At 33.3% G+C, this 19,278-nt stretch overlaps 3 protein-coding genes across 3 annotated transcripts in view; 1 reads left to right on the top strand and 2 right to left on the bottom strand.

Moving 5' to 3' along the window:
* LOC137927160 (uncharacterized) overlaps window positions 1–1,602 on the top strand; it is a 44,224-nt gene extending 42,622 nt beyond the window's left edge. The window contains exon 40 of the mRNA XM_068770991.1: window positions 843–1,602. Coding sequence (XP_068627092.1) covers window positions 843–1,074 — 232 coding nt within the window. The 3' untranslated portion in view covers window positions 1,075–1,602. The remainder of the gene's footprint in view (window positions 1–842) is intronic.
* Window positions 1,603–3,030: 1,428 nt separating this feature from the next.
* LOC137925965 (peroxisomal membrane protein 11C-like) lies at window positions 3,031–8,430 on the bottom strand. Its single transcript, XM_068769471.1, has 4 exons — window positions 8,352–8,430; window positions 6,320–6,484; window positions 5,049–5,233; window positions 3,031–3,458 (listed from the first exon to the last, which is right to left on the bottom strand). The coding sequence occupies exons 1-4, from the start codon at window positions 8,409–8,411 to the stop codon at window positions 3,203–3,205; spliced, it is 666 nt and encodes a 221-aa protein (XP_068625572.1). The 5' UTR covers window positions 8,412–8,430; the 3' UTR covers window positions 3,031–3,202.
* Window positions 8,431–13,005: 4,575 nt separating this feature from the next.
* Window positions 13,006–19,191, bottom strand: LOC137925241 (peroxisomal membrane protein 11C-like). Its single transcript, XM_068768657.1, has 4 exons — window positions 18,818–19,191; window positions 15,671–15,835; window positions 14,525–14,712; window positions 13,006–13,495 (listed from the first exon to the last, which is right to left on the bottom strand). Exons 1-4 carry the CDS (start codon window positions 18,875–18,877, stop codon window positions 13,213–13,215), a joined length of 696 nt encoding a protein of 231 aa, XP_068624758.1. The 5' UTR covers window positions 18,878–19,191; the 3' UTR covers window positions 13,006–13,212.
* Window positions 19,192–19,278: the final 87 nt, after the last annotated feature.

Raw genomic sequence — 19,278 nt, 5'->3', positions numbered from 1 at the left:
ACAAAACAAAACATCACCCACCACGCTACAACACCCGTTTTTAATGAGCGGCCGCCCGCTCCCTAACCGCGAACAGCTTGGGCGAACCGTGGTTGGATCCGGATACCTCTTCAGCTCGCCTGTGGTCCACACTGCTGTTCTAACCCGCAAGCACTCCAGCAATACACCCTGTCAAAGCTCTACCGCGAAGAGCCTCAACAGCGTGAGAGCGTCCCCGTGTAACTAGTAGGCGCCTGCCCAGCTTTTAGTTTCTAGTTTAAATTTAGTTCACGAACCATTCCGCTCCGTGAACTCAGTACCGATGAAGCTGTAAAAGCCTTAGGGCTAACAGCATTAACATCTTCAGAAACAATAGATAGGTGTAAGACAGGGACAATTTGATTGCAAAGGGGAATTCTAAAATGTACTCTACAAGCTTTTTATGGTCCCGTTATTGTGGAACTCTCGTACTTCCGTATATGGTTTTGGGACAGGGCATTTCCATTTTCTTTTTTTTTAAATAATCCGTGATCTAACTTCCCTCTTCTTTCATTCTATAATTCTCTAATCACTTTCATCACCTCTCTTCCTTTACCTCCTTCCTCAAATATCACAAGTTTAATTAATAAATACATTTTTCCGTTTTAAGCTTTTTATACTATACTAATTTGTATTTTATACAGATCATCACATTTTATCATATATATCGACTCTCTTTTAATTCTATTACTTTAATATAAAAGTTATGTATGCTATACAGATGGGCGTAAGAATTTCAGGCTTAAGTGGGGCGTGCTACAGAAAAGGTTGGGAAACACTGGTCTTAAAGTAAGATGTTAAGATGTTAAAAAATTTGTCATCAGAATCCGACTCCTTGCGCGCTACGCACAGTGCGTCCTAAGCCCGGCGTCAGAGACGTTGACGAAGGCATATGAGGCTTCCTGCGCTACACTCCCGGCCTCGAATCAACCCGAATTTATGTCCTGGGGCAAAGCACCCCGAGCGAAGTACCTACCACGGCTGGCGGAAAAACTATATGCCGGGAAAGGAGAATACTTTAAAGACGAATTGGAAATTGTATCTAATGACACATGATACAAAAACAGGTTTATTTCATTTTAAAAATACTCTTACTAGTGTATTACAGGATTAAATATATAATATAGTATCAACATATCAGCTGATAGACGCCCTCTACAAGATATAGGCCTTATCCAGAGATCAAGATGACCGGTTTTGTCCACATTCAGCGACTTGACTATGTCGATTGTACACCTTATGGAGGATTCACCCACATCACGTCTAAAGGCTTTTAGTATTAATACTTGCATGTATTTTATTTAAAAAAGAATTAAAAAAAATAAAATTACCAACAGAAAATATGTATGTGAGAGAAATTACTAAAAATACAGATAATGTATACATAGTATCCAGAATATATGTAGACGATATTGTAACTTAAAATAAAAGTGCTAAGATTGATTAGTTTGTTATATGGTCAGCAAATATTGTACCACCTATGTGATATGTAAATTATAAAAATAAAGACAACTAATTCTATACAAGCTTAAATGTATGTGTTACCGCCTAATATTTTTAGAATTTTAAAAAATACTATAATTATATCAAAGAAATCTCAATAGGTGTAAAAGCTTTTTATTAGACTTTTTTAATATTAAAGGCTAAAAGTAAAGGAGTAATCGCACTGATTTTTTACTTTTGTTTCAAATGCAAATGAGTCTTAAAACAACATGTTTATGTATTTGAAGAGGTATAGATTATATGCACTGATAAAAATTCAATTAACGTTTAAAAAACCGTTGAAAAATTTAAAAAATGCTACATGTGCATAGACCCTAAAGTGGCTAAATTTGACAGACGCCAAATACGATGTAAAATATAATGTCATTATGTTTTGTTTAGTTAGAAATAATTTTTGTTATGATTGGAAACAAAAGCTGTTTTGTTCATCACAATTACTAGTGTGAGTGTTGGTTGAATTTTAAATTGCTTCTATGATATATTATTAATATAAGCATCTCAAATATTACAAATTAAAATCTTCTATTTCTTGATAGTTTTAATTTTTAAGTGTCGTATACGTTGTCATGTATGTTACCTTTATTTTGTATTTCACCAAATTTTATATTAAATGGTTCCTTACAATTAATCTTTCATTACATTACCCTGTACTATCCACATTTCGAAAGTGAAAATTTTGCAGCAACTATTGTAGAACCTCTAAAAAAATGGCCAATGATCTTATACTACAAGGCGGTAAAAAAAAGACGGCACATTTAATTTTGTGTATAAAAAGTTTGTTGGTCTTTGAGTAAACAACAAATAGTTAAAGGATTTTTTTAAATCAATATTAATTTGTTCGTTGACGCCCACTGCAAGGCATATGGTTCCCCTAAAGATATATATGGAAGAATATATAATAAGCGCCACGCTCGGCAGGCGGGTTGGTGATGCAGTATGGTATTATGACACAGAGGTTGCTGATGCCCATCCTCTGAAAACTTTTATATGAGTAATGGCAATGAAAATATAATCACTATCGAGGTTTTGCAGTGTGCAAATAATAATAAAAATGTAAACAATTATTGTTTAATAATCATAAATTATTTTGTACAATACAGTATTTTACATAGTAACATCCTTAAGCGAAATTACACCTTTTTGTGCTACCGAAAGTGCTGTACCGTGCCTCAAGAAAGTGCTGCGAGGTGAGGGTCGAGGAGGAAAGAGTATAAGCGCCGCCGCGAGCATTGAGAGACTACCCCTCCATCTCGCTGCCCACATACCTAAAGCGGGGTAGCGGTCTCGGCAGCATTACACCAAGCACCAATTGGTTATGAATAAACACTTATTTACAATCACCTATAAAATATGATCACTGAAATATATTTCATCAATTTATTTTTTCTATTAGAATACGTTAGGCCAATTACTTATGGCAATACAATATCTGAAGAGGCAGATAATAAACAATAATTAATTTGAACATCTAGTATTTTTGTAACTTTTTTTACTATATTATAATTACATCTATAACTAATCATCCTGTATACTTCAACCACTTTAAATTAGGCAAATGTGTCTTAATATTAAATGTTGTTATGATCAGATAACTGGTATATTGTTTGTTGAACTGGAAGATCGCTATATTATTTTATTCCCAACACTAAGTTCAAATTACTATTGAAGATAATACTTAATATTATCGCACTAACTTCTTCCCATGATAGTGAACTACTAGACCGATAACAGCGGACGCTGTAGCCGCGGTGGCAGCCTGCGTAGTCGTTAGGGCTCCGCCCCAGAGCCATCCGCGCGGCAGCCAGCTGACGGCATGTACAACGTCCAATAGTAACTTCGTACTGGTGAGCGAGGCCTGGGTAAATCTCACTCCGGCACACTTCGGTCTGTTATCTGACTTCATCATCAGCGATGTTAAATGCAGAGCACGTAGAGATCTGTCGAAAATAGTAACAATTGAAATAAATGTTGATTTTTTTAGCGTACAAACTGAAAGTAATTTAAAATTGCAAAAGTCTGTGATAAAAAACATTTTTTTTTAACATTTTTCGTACACGCGGCATAGGTTCATTTCGCACTTAATTTTGTATCCGAAAAATGTTTTTGTTTAAGTTAAGTTTTATTTGGTTTAATGGTTGATACGTTGTTTTTGGTCTAGACGCCCACTGCAAGGGGTAAGCCCAAAGATGGCGATGATGCCCAGTCCTGCTCTGCCCGTATCCAGCTACTTCCGGAGAAACTATGTCGTCGTGCTATCTAATGGGGGCCTACCCACGCGACTTGTACTGACTCTTGGTCGCCACCTTTCGGTCTCAACGGTTGCACAATAGAAACTTTACGTGGTTATACATAGAGTATTTAACACGACGAGTTAAATCAAACCTTATATTAAAAGAATTAAGGTCGAGTGCCGCTTGACGTTTGAAGTGATATATGAAATTATAAAGTGTCCGAACAGTATTCGGTTTGCTAAACTCTTATTGGCAGAAATAAAAAAAAGTTCCAGAAGTTTCGATATATGGCGTTTGCTGATTGGTCAATTCGTTAAAAGAAACGAACTCTCCAAACCTTGGTTCGTTGAATATAAAGCACTGTGAATTTAAACAATTCACAATGAATATATTATTATACATCTGCACATTGTGATTTGTTTATTTTTAATAAAATAAAATATGTACGATTTAAGCACCCTATAACGAGAAAATTTAAACGTGGGTCACTACGCGTTATACGAAGCTAATTTTTGCCCGTTTACCCTTTTTCCTATAACGAAATGTGTTTTACAATTAAATTTATTGATTACTTGATCAACGCTGGGTATATATATATAACGCGTGGCCAACCAAGCTCCTTGATAGTTCGAGCCATTGTTCGAAATTTGAAATTTTCGCGAGCCGCAATTTAATACGCATTTAAAACACGAAAAAGATTTTTTTCCGAAAATTATATATATTGAAATAATATGCCATGTACAAAATATGTCCATAGAAGTTAGATATAATGGCACATGTATATGACGGCACTCCTAATAATACTTAAGATGCCGGTTAGTTAATTATGATAGGTGTTTGTATTTCACCAATTTTATGGTGGAATAATAATAATTATTATATTTTACACACTAGTTTCGATTTCCTAGGAGCAGGCATAGATTATATAAATTTAAATATTGAAATAATTCAACAATTAATCGGACCCAAAAATAATCGTTCATCGCGACCCGCAGTTTGACAACCCCTGATATATAATAATATTTAAATGACTTTTACTTATGGAAACATATTTATGACAATGGACTAAATTTCAGGACCTTTAAAGTCAATAATTAAAATAAAAACGCGTTAAAAAATAACCGTCCATTGTGTATTAGAAAGACATGTTCACATTGACCAATTAAAATAAACCATTCAGAATGTACGAACGCGGTTTTAATTTGGGAAACGAAAGTTTTATGTTATATGGAGAATTATTGTATAAGCTGAAATATTTCTCAGTTTTGTGAACACATCCTTCTCATCAGAAGTCACCTGATAAGTCCGACGATGGCGGAGAGACTCCAAAAAAGCTTATGGGCAATCCGAACGCGTTCAGCCAGCTCTGGAGGTAGCTTCAACACGCCGGTATCTAGTAGCCACACGAGTTTCTCTCCTTGCAAGTATGACAAGTTTAACAGGCCATTCGCAACGCCTAAACTGCCCCAGAGCAGTCCTTCCTAAAATAAAACATATAAAGGAACAAAATTAACTTATAATGAGTTATTTTTAACCCTTTGTACTTGAGACCGTTATCGCCTAAACCTACCAGCAACTCGGAGCGTTTCGCGGCGCTTTTGGTGAATTTATTACATCTAACTTAAAATGATTAAACACAAAGTCTTTTGCCAAGTTAAAGAGCGAAGTTTGCCATATCAAATACGGTGATAGCGTCCTGCTTTGTTGTAGCGTAGTTATTTGTTTCCTTAACAATTTCATTTACGAGTTCGTCAGGAAAAAACAGTTTGAAAAATCCGACGGCTCTTTCGTTTGTGCAGGTACGTGCGGTCCTCCAGGAGCATCTCCGGCTATCATCGGTATTCTTGAGGGTGTCTCTTCAGATTCTGTACAGCTAATCCGTTCAGAATTGTCAGATTGTTGGTCTTCTGCAGTATCACTATCACTGTCGCTTTTACTGTCATTTATTCTGATCTTTCGTGCTCTTACACCTCTTACTTCTTCACTATCATCACTGCTCCTCGCGATCGCACTATCGCCAGGATCTCTAACTATACTTAGAATTTCTAGCTATACTTAGAATCTCTGAGACTCGCTGCTCGAGTGCAAAGGGTTGAAATGTGTGAGGAAAAATCCAAATATATAAAATCTTAAATATATAATCTTAGTTCAATATAGAAAAGTCTTAAATTCATTATGCAATCAATATAACGACCTAAAACTTTAACATCGTCATCACCATTTCACTCATACCACGTCTATAGTTGAACATAGGCCTCTATTACGATTTCCAAAAAGTATCATCTGAAAGTTGTAACTGGCTTGATTTATTATTTATAATGCTATAGTTAGGTATGTTCACCTCTATATCATTTATATTCGTAGACAAGCTTAGGAAATGTCATATCTTCATGAAACCTTATTTCAGCTCTGACCCAATTTATAAAAGCGAATCCATTTCTACGCAGTAAACCGGTCGGCGCAAAGGATCGCTCTAAGCTTCAGCAATATAACTTATGTTGCTTTCAAGTCATCATAATCAAATGGATTCAATATGAGAGAAAAGTCATGTATTTGTATATACACACCTGTTTACCGAGTCCGTATCTGAAGAGAGCTCTGAGTGCGGCAGGATCATCAAAGAGCCGTAGAGTTGCGCGTGCGCCGGCGATGCGCGCACTCGCCGTCAATAGAGGCGGGCTTTTGGCCGTCGCGCCCCATAGCTTCAACGTGTAGCTAACCAACGATACGACCTATGTAATAAAACAACCCCTTTAAAACTTACAAAAGCACGGTAGCTAAGGTGGTCTAAAATAATGTATTGTAAAATGTGATTACGACAAAGACATCATTATCGTTATTACCATTTCAGACGTATTACGTCAACTGCTGAACATACGTCAATATACATCTCTAATAGGTCTAATACAAACTGCGAAAACTCATCAAGACATTTTTCCATCACACACAACTATTAAGCGGGCACGGGTACTGCAAGCAGTACCTGCACCGTTTTAAAATAATCGATAATGAGACTTGCCCATGTGACGACTCCACAGTACAGACTTTTGATCTCTTACTCAGACACTGCTCCCGATTTGCATCCAAAAGACGTAACCACGTGATCTTACGTGAAAACCTTAATATACCTCCGTTCAACTTACCGGACCTTCTCAAGAAAAAAATCTACAGCGGAATCTTTGGATGACTTGGCCCGGCACATTGTCCTAAATCTCAAGGCATTTAACGGTCTGTAGCGCTTGGGCAGCGACTTGAAATATAATAATGTAGCAACTAATATATAATTGAGTATTTCAAATTGTATTGTTAATATGTAAAAATTTTAGCTGTTTTTACCCATAAGAGAAAATTGTGTAAGAAAAATTGTAAAAAAAATATAAAACGCTGTCGTGCCTCGCAGCTGGGAGAAGAAAGTTTCGTATCAAATAGCGGCAACCCTCTCCCAACTGTCTGCGTTTAGTTTAAGCGAAAAATAAATATTGTAAAAAAAACACTAGCGATACAAATTATAATTAATTAAATAAAATAAGTCTAATATAATGTCGCCTGCATCCAGTTCCTACTAATGATCTAAACAAGGTTGTTTTTCCACCATATGAGTGGACAAAAAAATCATAAATACAATATACAATTAATAATTACAAGTTAAAACTTTGCGGGAACTACATTACTTCATCGTCAGCGCATCGAAAAGGGAAATTCTACAAAAATATAATTCTTTATATATAGCGGTATAAATATGGGCGAAGCTCGTATGAAATACACATTTCTACTTCGGACTTCGTTTTGTTATTACCTCCAAGTCCAACCAGCTCTGGGAAGAATCCAATCTTTATCATTATCATCAACATTTCATTTGTAGGACGTCACTGTTGCCGACATGGGCCTCACATTCAGTGTCCTCTTACTAAAGTAGTCAATGTATTAAGGTTGCCCACCTTGGGGGTTGATTTCAAACGCTGCGCTTATCTATCTGTGATCTTAGACGCAAAACCTTAAGTCTCTAGTGGCCTCTTGTTCAGCGCTATATGTAGATTTCCCACTGCTACTTCGACTTGCCAATATCCTGGGCTATGTCAGTTATTTTCATTCCTCTACAGATCTCCTCATTCCTTATTTGACGTCATCGAGAAATCCAGAGCACAGCCACTTTCGTAAAAATAAAGAACCCCTCAAACGTTCTAATATTAGAGCTCTAAGTTATAAGTAACGGATTTAGTTAGAGAAGCTAAATATTTCTAAAACTCGTAGTTAAAAACTGCTAATAAAATATATACAGATATTTGAAAAAGACTGTTTTTTATCTGTGGTGCGATTGAAACGGTGGGACAAATTTGCAAAGAATAGTTAACATAATTATTTAAATTAAAAAAAAAGGTAATGAAAAATTATGTTTATTACATAATCTATAGTTTCACAATGACTTATAAAGAAATCGAGACACAGATTATATATTTAGAAAGAATATTAACATATTTACTTTTAAAAATGTAATCACATTTTGTATTTTAAATATTAACAAATATATATTTTTATTATTTTCAATAAATTAATATCATTATATATGTATATTAATCTAAGTATATTAATTAAGAGTACCTTATCTCGATTCGCATGGACCTCCAGCAGGCTGCAGATTTCGTCGGCCACCATCCCCATGATTTACCACCAGTAACTCTAAACAACGAATGTCACTATCAAAATGCTTCACTTCAACTACATGTTGATCACATTTTTATCACATGTCTTCGATAAGATACAATAGATTATTTCGGACATGACATTGTTTGTCAGCAAAAATTTTTGAATAAAAACTTTAATGAAGGCGTTGTTACATCAATTTCAGTCCTATTTACATTGTATAAACATAAAGGTATTATCTACAAATATATTCAAAGAAATTGAGAGATTAAATAAATTTAAATTATATTTTAATTATCGAATTTTACTTTAAATGTGTGAAACCTAACCATATTTTCCTTATCGTTGACATTTCTATACTAGTCTTATAAAGAAATCAAAGGCTATAAATTGTACAAAGATTTTATTGACAATAAACATTACAGTTTAATATAATCAGTTCGCTATTCGTCTGTCCACTGCAAAACTTATTACGTAAATTGATTTTTTCTTATTTCAATTGTTACAAATAAAATGTTTTTATACATACATACTGTTGTTATAAACAATGCTATAACTTCTGTTTAACTGTTATCATAAAACATAAGTAACTTTAATAACAGACAGATAAACAATCGCGAGAAATAACATGTAAAATGAACCTTTAAAAAGGGATTTCCCTTTCAAAAGAAATGCCAGAAGAAATAAAAGATTAATACAATGTTTGTGCTTGGAAACCAATAGATGACGTTGCAGCAAAGTCAGCAACAGATGACTACAAGCCAGCAAGAAAAGTCGCGCACAAATAATAATTCTATTAATTTATAACAGGAACAACCTATCTTAACTTTAATAAGGTATTCAATGTTTTAATAGTCATTTAAATTATCAAAATAGTGTGTATTGTCCTAAATCTGATCGTCACCATTAATTTAATAAAAACTTTATTTAACACTTATCACTGCAACTTCAACGAAATACTCGATTGTCGTCAATGAAATTGTTTTTCTAGAATAATAATGTACCTACACAGAGTCTAAGACAGTCTTTAGCAGTTATCTCTTTAATTGCGCATACATTTATTTGTACTTTTTCTTTCGAATTCTATCTTTGCGAACATTTGTTATTTTTAATACTCACCTTGAAATATTAACGGAAATAATATTCCAATGCGAAATCTAAAATTTTGTTATACATATTCGGTATATTTCTAAATAGCTCTGTTCTTGTCACAGACAGATAGTATTTTTTAATTAAACTTATATCAGTTTCGGGACAAGGACAATGTAAAAGGTTTTTATCCAATTACTGCCTAGCTGCCAGTGTAGAAACTACATTCCTAACACACAACTAATAATGGTGCGCTTTGAAGAACCGATGTTACTTCGACAAGCAAGCGCCTTCAGGAACGCCGCCGCAATGTCGGAACCATTTATGATATAACTCCGTGGATATATAAAAGTCAAGGGATTTTAGAAATATAGGCAAGCATTCCACTTAAACCAGGCATTCAGTTTACCTCACAAAGAGTATTTATTTTATTTAAGTCCAAATTTATAGAGTTAATAGTTTATACTCACTAAAACTTTTTAAGAATAACATGGAGTTCTATATCGTAATTGAAATTAATAATTGTTTATAAGTAAATCGAACGACTATTCAATACGGAATGAATGTATTTGTGGGATTCTTCCTAGAGTCAGTAGACATAAATGATTATATGTCTGTGGAATTCCCCTTTTCGACGTAATGTTGTCTTTACATATTTATCAAAATTACGTGGCAATTCATTTGCACTATATCTATTGCTAATAGTCGACAACATCATAATGATTATTTTGACGTCGGTCGGGACTCGCAGATTAGCAAACGGCCAATAAAATATAAAGTTGGCAGACACATCTTCACGGAGAGTCCCGTCTATGCGTCCTAGGAATTTGTCGGCCTACTGCCTACTAATCTGGTAAAATTGACAACAGTCTGACGAACCGGAGCGACAAAACAAAAGAAATATAAAGGAGATCGATGTCATAGATATAATAGGTTTTAACTAGTACATATATTAAGGAGCAATGAAATAAAACGATTACATTCTAAACGGAATTATTAACAAACGTTTTTTTAAAACAACAAATTATCTTAATTAAATTCTAATTAAACATATCTATCTAAAACCCTGTATACTATAGATACGTAAACAGGGAAAAACATTATTAATCACGAATTTACATCATTAAATGTCATAAAATTAAATATTTCTATATGAATATATTTACTTTGAAACTAGTAAATTTTACAGTGTATTTTAAATTAGCTCGTGAATAAGCTGTAAACAAAAATATAAAAATACAATTTATAAAAAAAGAATTGTGTCGCTAAATGTGTTGCTACATGTAAAAATCGGGAGCGATTTGACTTAATATATTTTTACATCTTGGTCAAGTTACGAGAGAGGTAAGTAGTGGAAAATTAGACATAAAATATCAATCGATATTTTATTTTTCAAAAATAAATCACAGCAAATTACGACTCATGTTTATAGAGTTCAATATTATTGTGAGCAACGTATATTTTTACAATCTCTATTGATGTTTAGAAAACTTCCATCTTTAATTTAGATTTTAAAATTGTAAAAAAACGTTTGTATTGTAAGACTTACTATACACCAATATCTCACTTTGCGTCGTGGTTCCGTTCCAAAAAAACACGACGCAAATTGAAACGCCGCAAAGTGAATTAGGATTTTTTATAGCAAGCCGTGTAAAGATCGAAGATAGGTTCCAGGGTTACGAAAATACAACTTTTTAAAACGAAAATTGAACGAAGTTAACATTTAATACCAAAAATAACATAACTCTGCCAACAAATAGATTGAATTAATATTTACCTTTTTTGTAACCAAAAATAACACGTAAAAATTTATTTAAATTTATAATTCTCTTTTAAAAAAAGCACAACACACTACATTACAACACAGTACGTAATTGAAACTGAACTCTAAAATTGGCAAAACAAAGTGAAAATAAAACTATATTAAAATTGTGTTGATTTTTAGTAAGAAAGGGAATCCCCGAGTTTTGATGGCATAGCGCAATTAAAAACAAAAGTGTTGCCATCTTTTACAAAATTTAAAAAAAATTAGACTCGAACCCAAAACAAAGCAACCTCGAAAATCTAACGACGCACAATGAGAATTCGTGTTAATTAAGCAGCGACGCAACTTCGAAAAAAACGCAAAACGAAACGACGCAAAGCGAGGTATTAGTGTACTGTAAATCAATGCTCCGCAATCGGTGCGCCGTAAGTCGGATACAAGTCTGCCGCGGTAAAAATTAAAATTTTATAAGTGTCCATTGCACATATTTTGTATTTGACACAGTGGCACGTCACGTTCACTAGTCTCTCAAATTTAGCTTTCTGTGTGCTGCGAAATACTAGGAAAGATTTTTGTGTGCCATAGATGAAAAAAGGTCGCAGAGCACTGCTGTAAATGACTTCATAGAAGGTAGTAATTTCGGAATAATGTGTTCGACATGAACCCATTTCAAATTTTATTTAATTTGGCACAAGAAAGAAACCGATGTTGAAAAGATATATATGTCAATCATATTTTATGTACGAAGATGTCTGAAGACCAATGTCTTTGACCAGTGTGTGTTGCCAGTGATGTACTTCAGATCCTAGAAGCGGTCGCTTACGATAGGACTTAATAAAGGCTCATGGATACCTAGAGAGCAATGGAGACAGCTTCGCTTCGATAGAATCAGAAATGAAGAATTGCTCGTCTAAAGTGACAGTTGGCGAAGCACATGTATTTTTGTATTATTAATAAGTTTCTTTACTAAACTTCTAAAATCTCTTTCGCCTATTCGCAGGTCTGAGGTATTTATTCTATCAGATGGTAGTTTCAACTTGACGCCAAAAGAGATGTAGTCCATTAAAAGTTTAATAAAGAATATTCGCATTTGAATTAAAATAAAAAATAAACGCGTGGTAATATAGCAACACTAAGGTCGTGAAATGAAACGCAGTAATCAGTCATCGGGATTATGTATAGTCTGTAGTTAACAAGTGACAGGATTTTTCGTAATGGCGGCGTTGTCTTGCGAGCGGCTTGTTTTTTTTTTAAATAAATAATTCCAACGTAACATTTTACCTTTTATTTCCACCCGCATATCAAGGTATAATAATGAAAAAATAGCAAAATACACAACTTTTCTAAACATTATTATTGTCAGAAATCTGTATTTATCTAGACATTAAATAAATTAGAGAAATAATATTTTTAAAAAATAGTGTAAACTATAAAATCTGTTAATTCAAATGTATAGTTTAACAAGACATTTTAATAAGACAAATAAAACATTATCGGGAACAGGTGAAGCGGTATAACATAAGTACTTGTATAGACGTGCCTTTTAGGTCTTCAGAATTTAAAAATAGAATATCAAAAACAAGAAATTATAAAGGAAACAAATTTTTGCGACTTTTGATTAAATTTTTACATAAAAAGACGATAATACTAGATAAGATTCAATAAAAGCTGGACCCTATTGCTGTTCTGTGTCTCATTCACTATATATTCAGTGCAAGAACAAATTATAATCCGAAAAGTTTGAATATAAATCAGTTTATTTTTAATAGGATATTTCACTTGTGTATATAATATAAAAATTGTCTATTTTTTATCAAATAATATTATAATAAAAATATTACAATAAAACCTCATTTCTAGTTAGAAATATTGCCCTTTAAATACCATGGATCACAACCATTTTTACTTTTTTAAATGGCAATATCGACGATATATCGCTTTTTCATAACCGATTATGAAATTGTACTATTTTAACAATCGTTTCCTGGCGAAGTATAAGGCGATGCCGATGATGGAGGAGGTGGTGGCGACAGCTGCGACTTTGGTAGGACCTATCCTTTCGCCCCACAACCAACCAGGGGGTAGGCAGCTGACTGCGTGTGCTATATCCAGGCAGAGCTTGCCGGCGGTGACGGCTTGCAGCGTCAGCCTCACGTCCAGGCTATCGCGTGCTTCTGCCCCCCCGTTCTCCGAACAATTCTTCAGGCAGCCTCTGCTCCACCACAAATGACGCATCGACCGGAAAGTTCTATAAAGATAATCAATATCAATTTTAGTAGAAAACTAAAAAGGTAACATATAAGAAGGCCAACTATAAAATTTTCTTTATTTAAATAAAATAATGTTATAGATACAGCCACCAGGAGACGCCGGATGCAGACTGCTTCCAATCAGTCTTATCGGTTTGAAAATTTAAGAGACAGGACTTTGACTAGTAGAGGTCTTATCGCTTAATAATAAAGATGATGATAAATGATGGTACACAAAAAGGTACACACTAACGGAACCAATCATCAAACTCATGTTAGCCTATAGGCTTCAAAGACCTTCATCATCAGATATTTCAATATTTTTAACCAGAAGATGTTTAAGAACTTTTTCTTTTTCGAATGCTTCCCATCAGAACTGAATTTGTCTTATGATCTCTTAAATTAACCAATAACTGTTTCAAATTAATATCTTTTGACAATTGTTGCAAAAACATACCAAGCATATCTAATATATAAAGGGTGGAGAATCAGACAACATCTATTTTTCATCCCCCTAAATGTTCACTTGTCCACCCCTATTTTTTTTTAGACAAAATTTTTTGTTTTTATTTTTTTATGATACAGCATACAAAAATACATACAACCCTAAATTTCCACCCATCTACGATCAACCCTTATTTTTAATTTGTTAATTAAAAACTTTAATTTTTTTGCAAAACAATGTTTGTGTGATCTGCTAGTATAAATATAATAAACTTGTACTGTGTTAGCTAGCATATCTTGTTCATTGTTTACTTCAAAAGGATATAGCCTTATTCGCAAGGTGAAGGGGCTGTCGGCAGGCCACGCTCAGCTGATAGCCTCTTAGGTTTTAAAGTAGCTAAACCTAAAAGCTGATAGGCTTTTAGGTTTTAAAGTAGACACCATAGATAAAACGATGAGAAACGCATGGTAGGATGTTCACTCACAAGGTGGAAACAGAACCTTGTTAAACTGATCCTATTTGAAATCTGCAATGGTAGCGAACATCCTACAATTGAAATGATGACAAAAATGTATGTGTTTACTGTATCAGTGATATGTAGAGACTGGCCGCCCAGAGAGCGGTGCTGACTATCTCCAGGGTGTCTGCGGTACGCGGCGACAGCTTGAGGATGCCGACCTCATGCAGCCAACATGCCTTCTCCACCGGCAGGAAGGCCTGGTCGACCATATTGGCCAGCACTCCCAATAGAGCTGCCATCTTTGATGACTCCTGTTTAATATAAACAAGTTAATTTACCACATCATATATATTTGGATTTTAAAAGATCTACTCTGAATGAATTAGTTATATTCATTTTGGGGCAAAGACACTTTAGTTTGATTTTTAAATTTGATACATTATGTGCAATGTTGTCTATCTAACAATAAGAAAAGAATTAATATAAAAAAGTAAGTTATTTATTAATTATACTGAATACTAAACTATTACTAACATAGCTTTCAACTGAAAATTGAAGTACCTTACTGATATTCTATGGATTAACTGGCTTCGGAACATTCATTTCTTCATATTATCTGTTTAGTATCATCTAGTGATTACTTGTATCATGAAAATAATGCCACAAGAGCAGTTTGACACATACTAGTATCAAATAAAAAAATAAAAAACAGTTTCCCTGTAGTAGCATCTTTCTTTTTTTATGAGGATTCCAAAGGAAGCCTGATTTGAGGAGGAACCACAACAACCTAAGAAGGGTCTGCAGGTGATCGTCGTCGTAGTTTCTGTCTATAGACGCCGACTGCAAGGCATAGGCTTCCCTCAAAGATATCTATAGATGGACATAACATAAATACCACACACGGGAGGCGCGTTGCCGACCGTAGTGCTGTATCATAGTATGCAGAGGACACTGTTCCCCATCCTCTGGAACCTTGTTTATGAGCAGTGGAAATGCTATATAATTAACGCACAAAGCGGGAATCGAATCCGCGACTTACGATCTCTACTTGTGGTCATCACTCACAATAACTTTATAACATTAAAGTAATTCATACCAAGTTTTATTAAGCACTTATCTCGTAATTTTGGGATCGGCGACATGGTCTGTGGGATCGGGACATGGTCTGTGGTCTCAGCTCCAAAACATTAAAACCACCACAAGTCATCTATCCTGCACGCAAGTAAACTCAGTTACCATTAATATTAAAATAGCCACTGCAACACTTACATGTCTTCCTAGCCCGTAGTTGTATGTATGTCTTATCATTGGTATATCATCGAACAGCCGCAGCATCATCCTTGCGTTTGACAGACGTGAACCAGCAGTCTGCCAGGGCTTCTCCCCTTTGATACATCCATATAGCTTGAATGCATAGCATGTTAGCCGGACAACCTGAACAAAAGAAAATAAGTTATTTACCTTCAGTTTTTAAAACCAATTATTTTTTATTAATAATATACTGATAATTGTTATTTAACATAGAACTGTAGGAAGATCTGAACACAATTGTATAAACAAGGTTTGATGTTTCTTCACTAATGAACAATACAAAGAAAATCTATTTTCTTTATTGAAGCTGTCAATTAGTTAATCTTAATTTTATGGACAAATTTCTTCTAAGTAAAATCTCAAATTTGAACAATACAAAATTTTTTCAGCTCACTACACATTATACATTCTGGAACTAAGAAAGATTGTGTAGTGTGTTCTTATACAAAAATTCTGAGCAAAAGACAGTGGACCCATTATTTTTTTGATACCTCTCTAGAAAAGCCAAGATTACATATTAACAATTACTTTAAGAGGTATCAGACTTTGGACAACTATAAAATGTTTGTGTTTCATAATTTTTTTGTATTTTATATGACATTAGTATTCATAAAATTAGTATTCATATAAATAATAATAATATACAAAGATGATTTATTTAAATGCATACTTCATTACCTTGTATATATATTTATTACATATATTAATGTAAAAATATTCTTTTCACTATAACTACTTTTACTTGCTGGTTATATGAATGAAAAAAAAACCTTGAGTGCAAAGCATTAATTATTGAAAATCTAAAGTTGACTGGAAATATATTTAATTGCTTTCTTGTTTATGTAATTACAACTTAATTATGTTGGTTATGTTATGTTAAGGCAGGTCGGTGATCACAGTGTGGTATTATGACACACAGAGGACACTACTGCCCACTTTGGAAATGTGTTTTTGAACAGTGACAATCCTATATAATTAATGCACAAAGTAAGAATAATCTAAGATTGTATCTGGGGAATTGAACCTGCAACTTACAATAGCAAGTCTCCTTCTACCACTAGGTTACTACTGTTCACTAGTAATACATTAGGGGGACCGGAAAGTAATGTTGTTTCTGTCAACATATTTTAAAGAAAAACTGATTTATTTTTACTGCCCTGTCATTAAAAATTGGTATACTAGATGTCAAAAGGTTGATGATAACAAAGGTAAATATATTGTTGATTTGTAATAAAAACTTGTAAAAATGTAGTCATGTGAATTTAACTTTAGAAAGCGACATTACTTTCCGGTTCCCCTAGTATATAGTATGTAATACTCATCAGGAATTAGATTTTCTTAAGTCATATTCGTAATAAATTTTAAATATTATAAAGAAAAACAGTTAAAAGTAACAAGTGTTTAACTAAACTAAATTCATATAATTTAAACACCAAAAATTTATGCTTAGTTATAGTGATAAATAATTTCAATTAAGATAACAATTATATCACTTAATATTCAGATAATGATAAGGGAAAGATTAAATAAGAAATGATTATTCTGCATAAACAAAATTAATGTTTTTTTGATGTTCCCAATGTTAGAGTAAATATCTCCAATCCTAAAAATAGTATGGACAATAGGACAATGACATTGCCACTGCTCATAAACAAGTTTCCAGAGGTTGAGCAGCTGCATCCTTGCATATCATAATACCACTCGACAATTGTCAACCCCCCTACCAAGTGTGGCAATTATAGTATGTCTCTCTGATACACATCTTTGGGTAAGGCCTATGCAGTGGGCATCTATGGGTTGAAAAGACAATGATGATGACCATGGAGAATATACAATGAAGGTGACTTTAATTCTAACTGAACTCACAAAGAGTACCTAAATAAAAAAATTAGTTTTGTACTTAATTAAATAAAGTTGTTACAATTAAAATTGAAAATGGTTTACTTATTTCAATATTACACCTCGCTCGTAACTATAACTTGTATCAATCTGTAATATTACACCAACTGTAACACAAACTGAATGTAATGCAATACTTATGTTTCCCTTCTAAATTCTTATGATTTCTAAACGAAACATAGTTGCATAAGTTTTATATGCTTTATTCTAAGTTATACCTTAGTTATAAATATGTATACAAATTGAGAATTTATTTAACATTGTTATTATGTACTTTATTAAATGTCTATTCAAATTCAAATGATGAAAATATTTATTAGCATGTATCTATTTTATGTTTATCATTTTTTTCAGCTACAAGTCAGACTTTAAAAAACACCAATTAAGATCAGATATATGACCATAAATATGTGATATCTACATTGGATACTGGAGAAAAATGCTTCCAATTACAAATTTCACATTTCATTTTATACACTATCATAACAAAAATAAAGCTTTCTAGCATCTGCTTGTACCAAGAACAGGAGTTTTTCAGAGACAACAAGAGGGACAGTCATAATCTTGGACAAATAATAGTATAATGACAAGTAATTAGAAATGTTGAAGCCAAAAACTAAAGATAGTCTCAACTGATAGTTTGGAGCAAATCTGCTTAAATATAAACACCAATTTATGCAGTGTCCCACAGCAACAAAGTAAGAAACCGATCTACAGCATAATCAAGACAAAGATTACTCCATGTTCAGGAAGCAATGAGACAATAGGATTATTTGTTTTATGTTAAAATCATTATAGCAATATATACATATACATAAGTGTATAAAAATTACATATATATACATACACAAATATATGGTTAAAAAAGGAAGGGGATTTAATAATTATTTAAAACTTAGCATTTGATTCAGCTAGATTATTATTAAAAAAAAAAAAAACTTTTGATAAACCTTCAATGATATATTTCGTAATTTTATATATTCATGATAAATTACCAAATTAATCAAGTTTATAACTTAATTTTCACTAAAGTAAAAGCCATTTTTATTATCAAAACTAAATCGGTTTATTATCTATTAACATTAATACATGACCTATTGGAATTATCACGAAGCTACAAAAATTTAACCTTTGAAAAAATTATTGTCTACAATAAAATGCGGCAGTGTGTAAATATCAAGGCCGAAATGTTTCCGCATACTTTACCTTGTCTCTACCGTTGTAACTGTCCAGCAGTTCGCAAATATCTTCAACAATCGAAGACATTGTCCAAAACTATTTTTTTCACAAACAAATTCACTGATAAGTTATCTTTTGCACTGTAAAATCGTAACTGGATTTAAGGAACACTTTGATAGCATAGAGATATGTCCGATACTATGTGACGATAACATTTCTCCATACCATATGAAAACTTGCAGGCCTTGATTTCGAAAGGTGTTTTCTAACAGCTGATACGAACCGTGTCTGGACATAGTATCGAAAGACATTCAGTCAACACATTTTGTTGACAGGCACATCATCGAAGTGACATTTTGGCGAGGTCGAATAATCTTTTAAGCAAATATACATGTATACATAAAATTTTTGTTACTTTTAATTGTAATATAATAATTAACAGGTATCATTAAAATTTATTCAGAACAGTAATGTAGTAAAAAGGTAGT

Source organism: Battus philenor, unplaced genomic scaffold (assembly GCF_028537555.1).
Source record: "Battus philenor isolate CCGP_79_NKW_IND1 unplaced genomic scaffold, ilBatPhil1.0.hap1 SCAF_10, whole genome shotgun sequence".
NCBI lineage: Eukaryota > Metazoa > Arthropoda > Insecta > Lepidoptera > Papilionidae > Battus > Battus philenor.
This window is presented reverse-complemented; position numbering and strand designations above follow the sequence as displayed.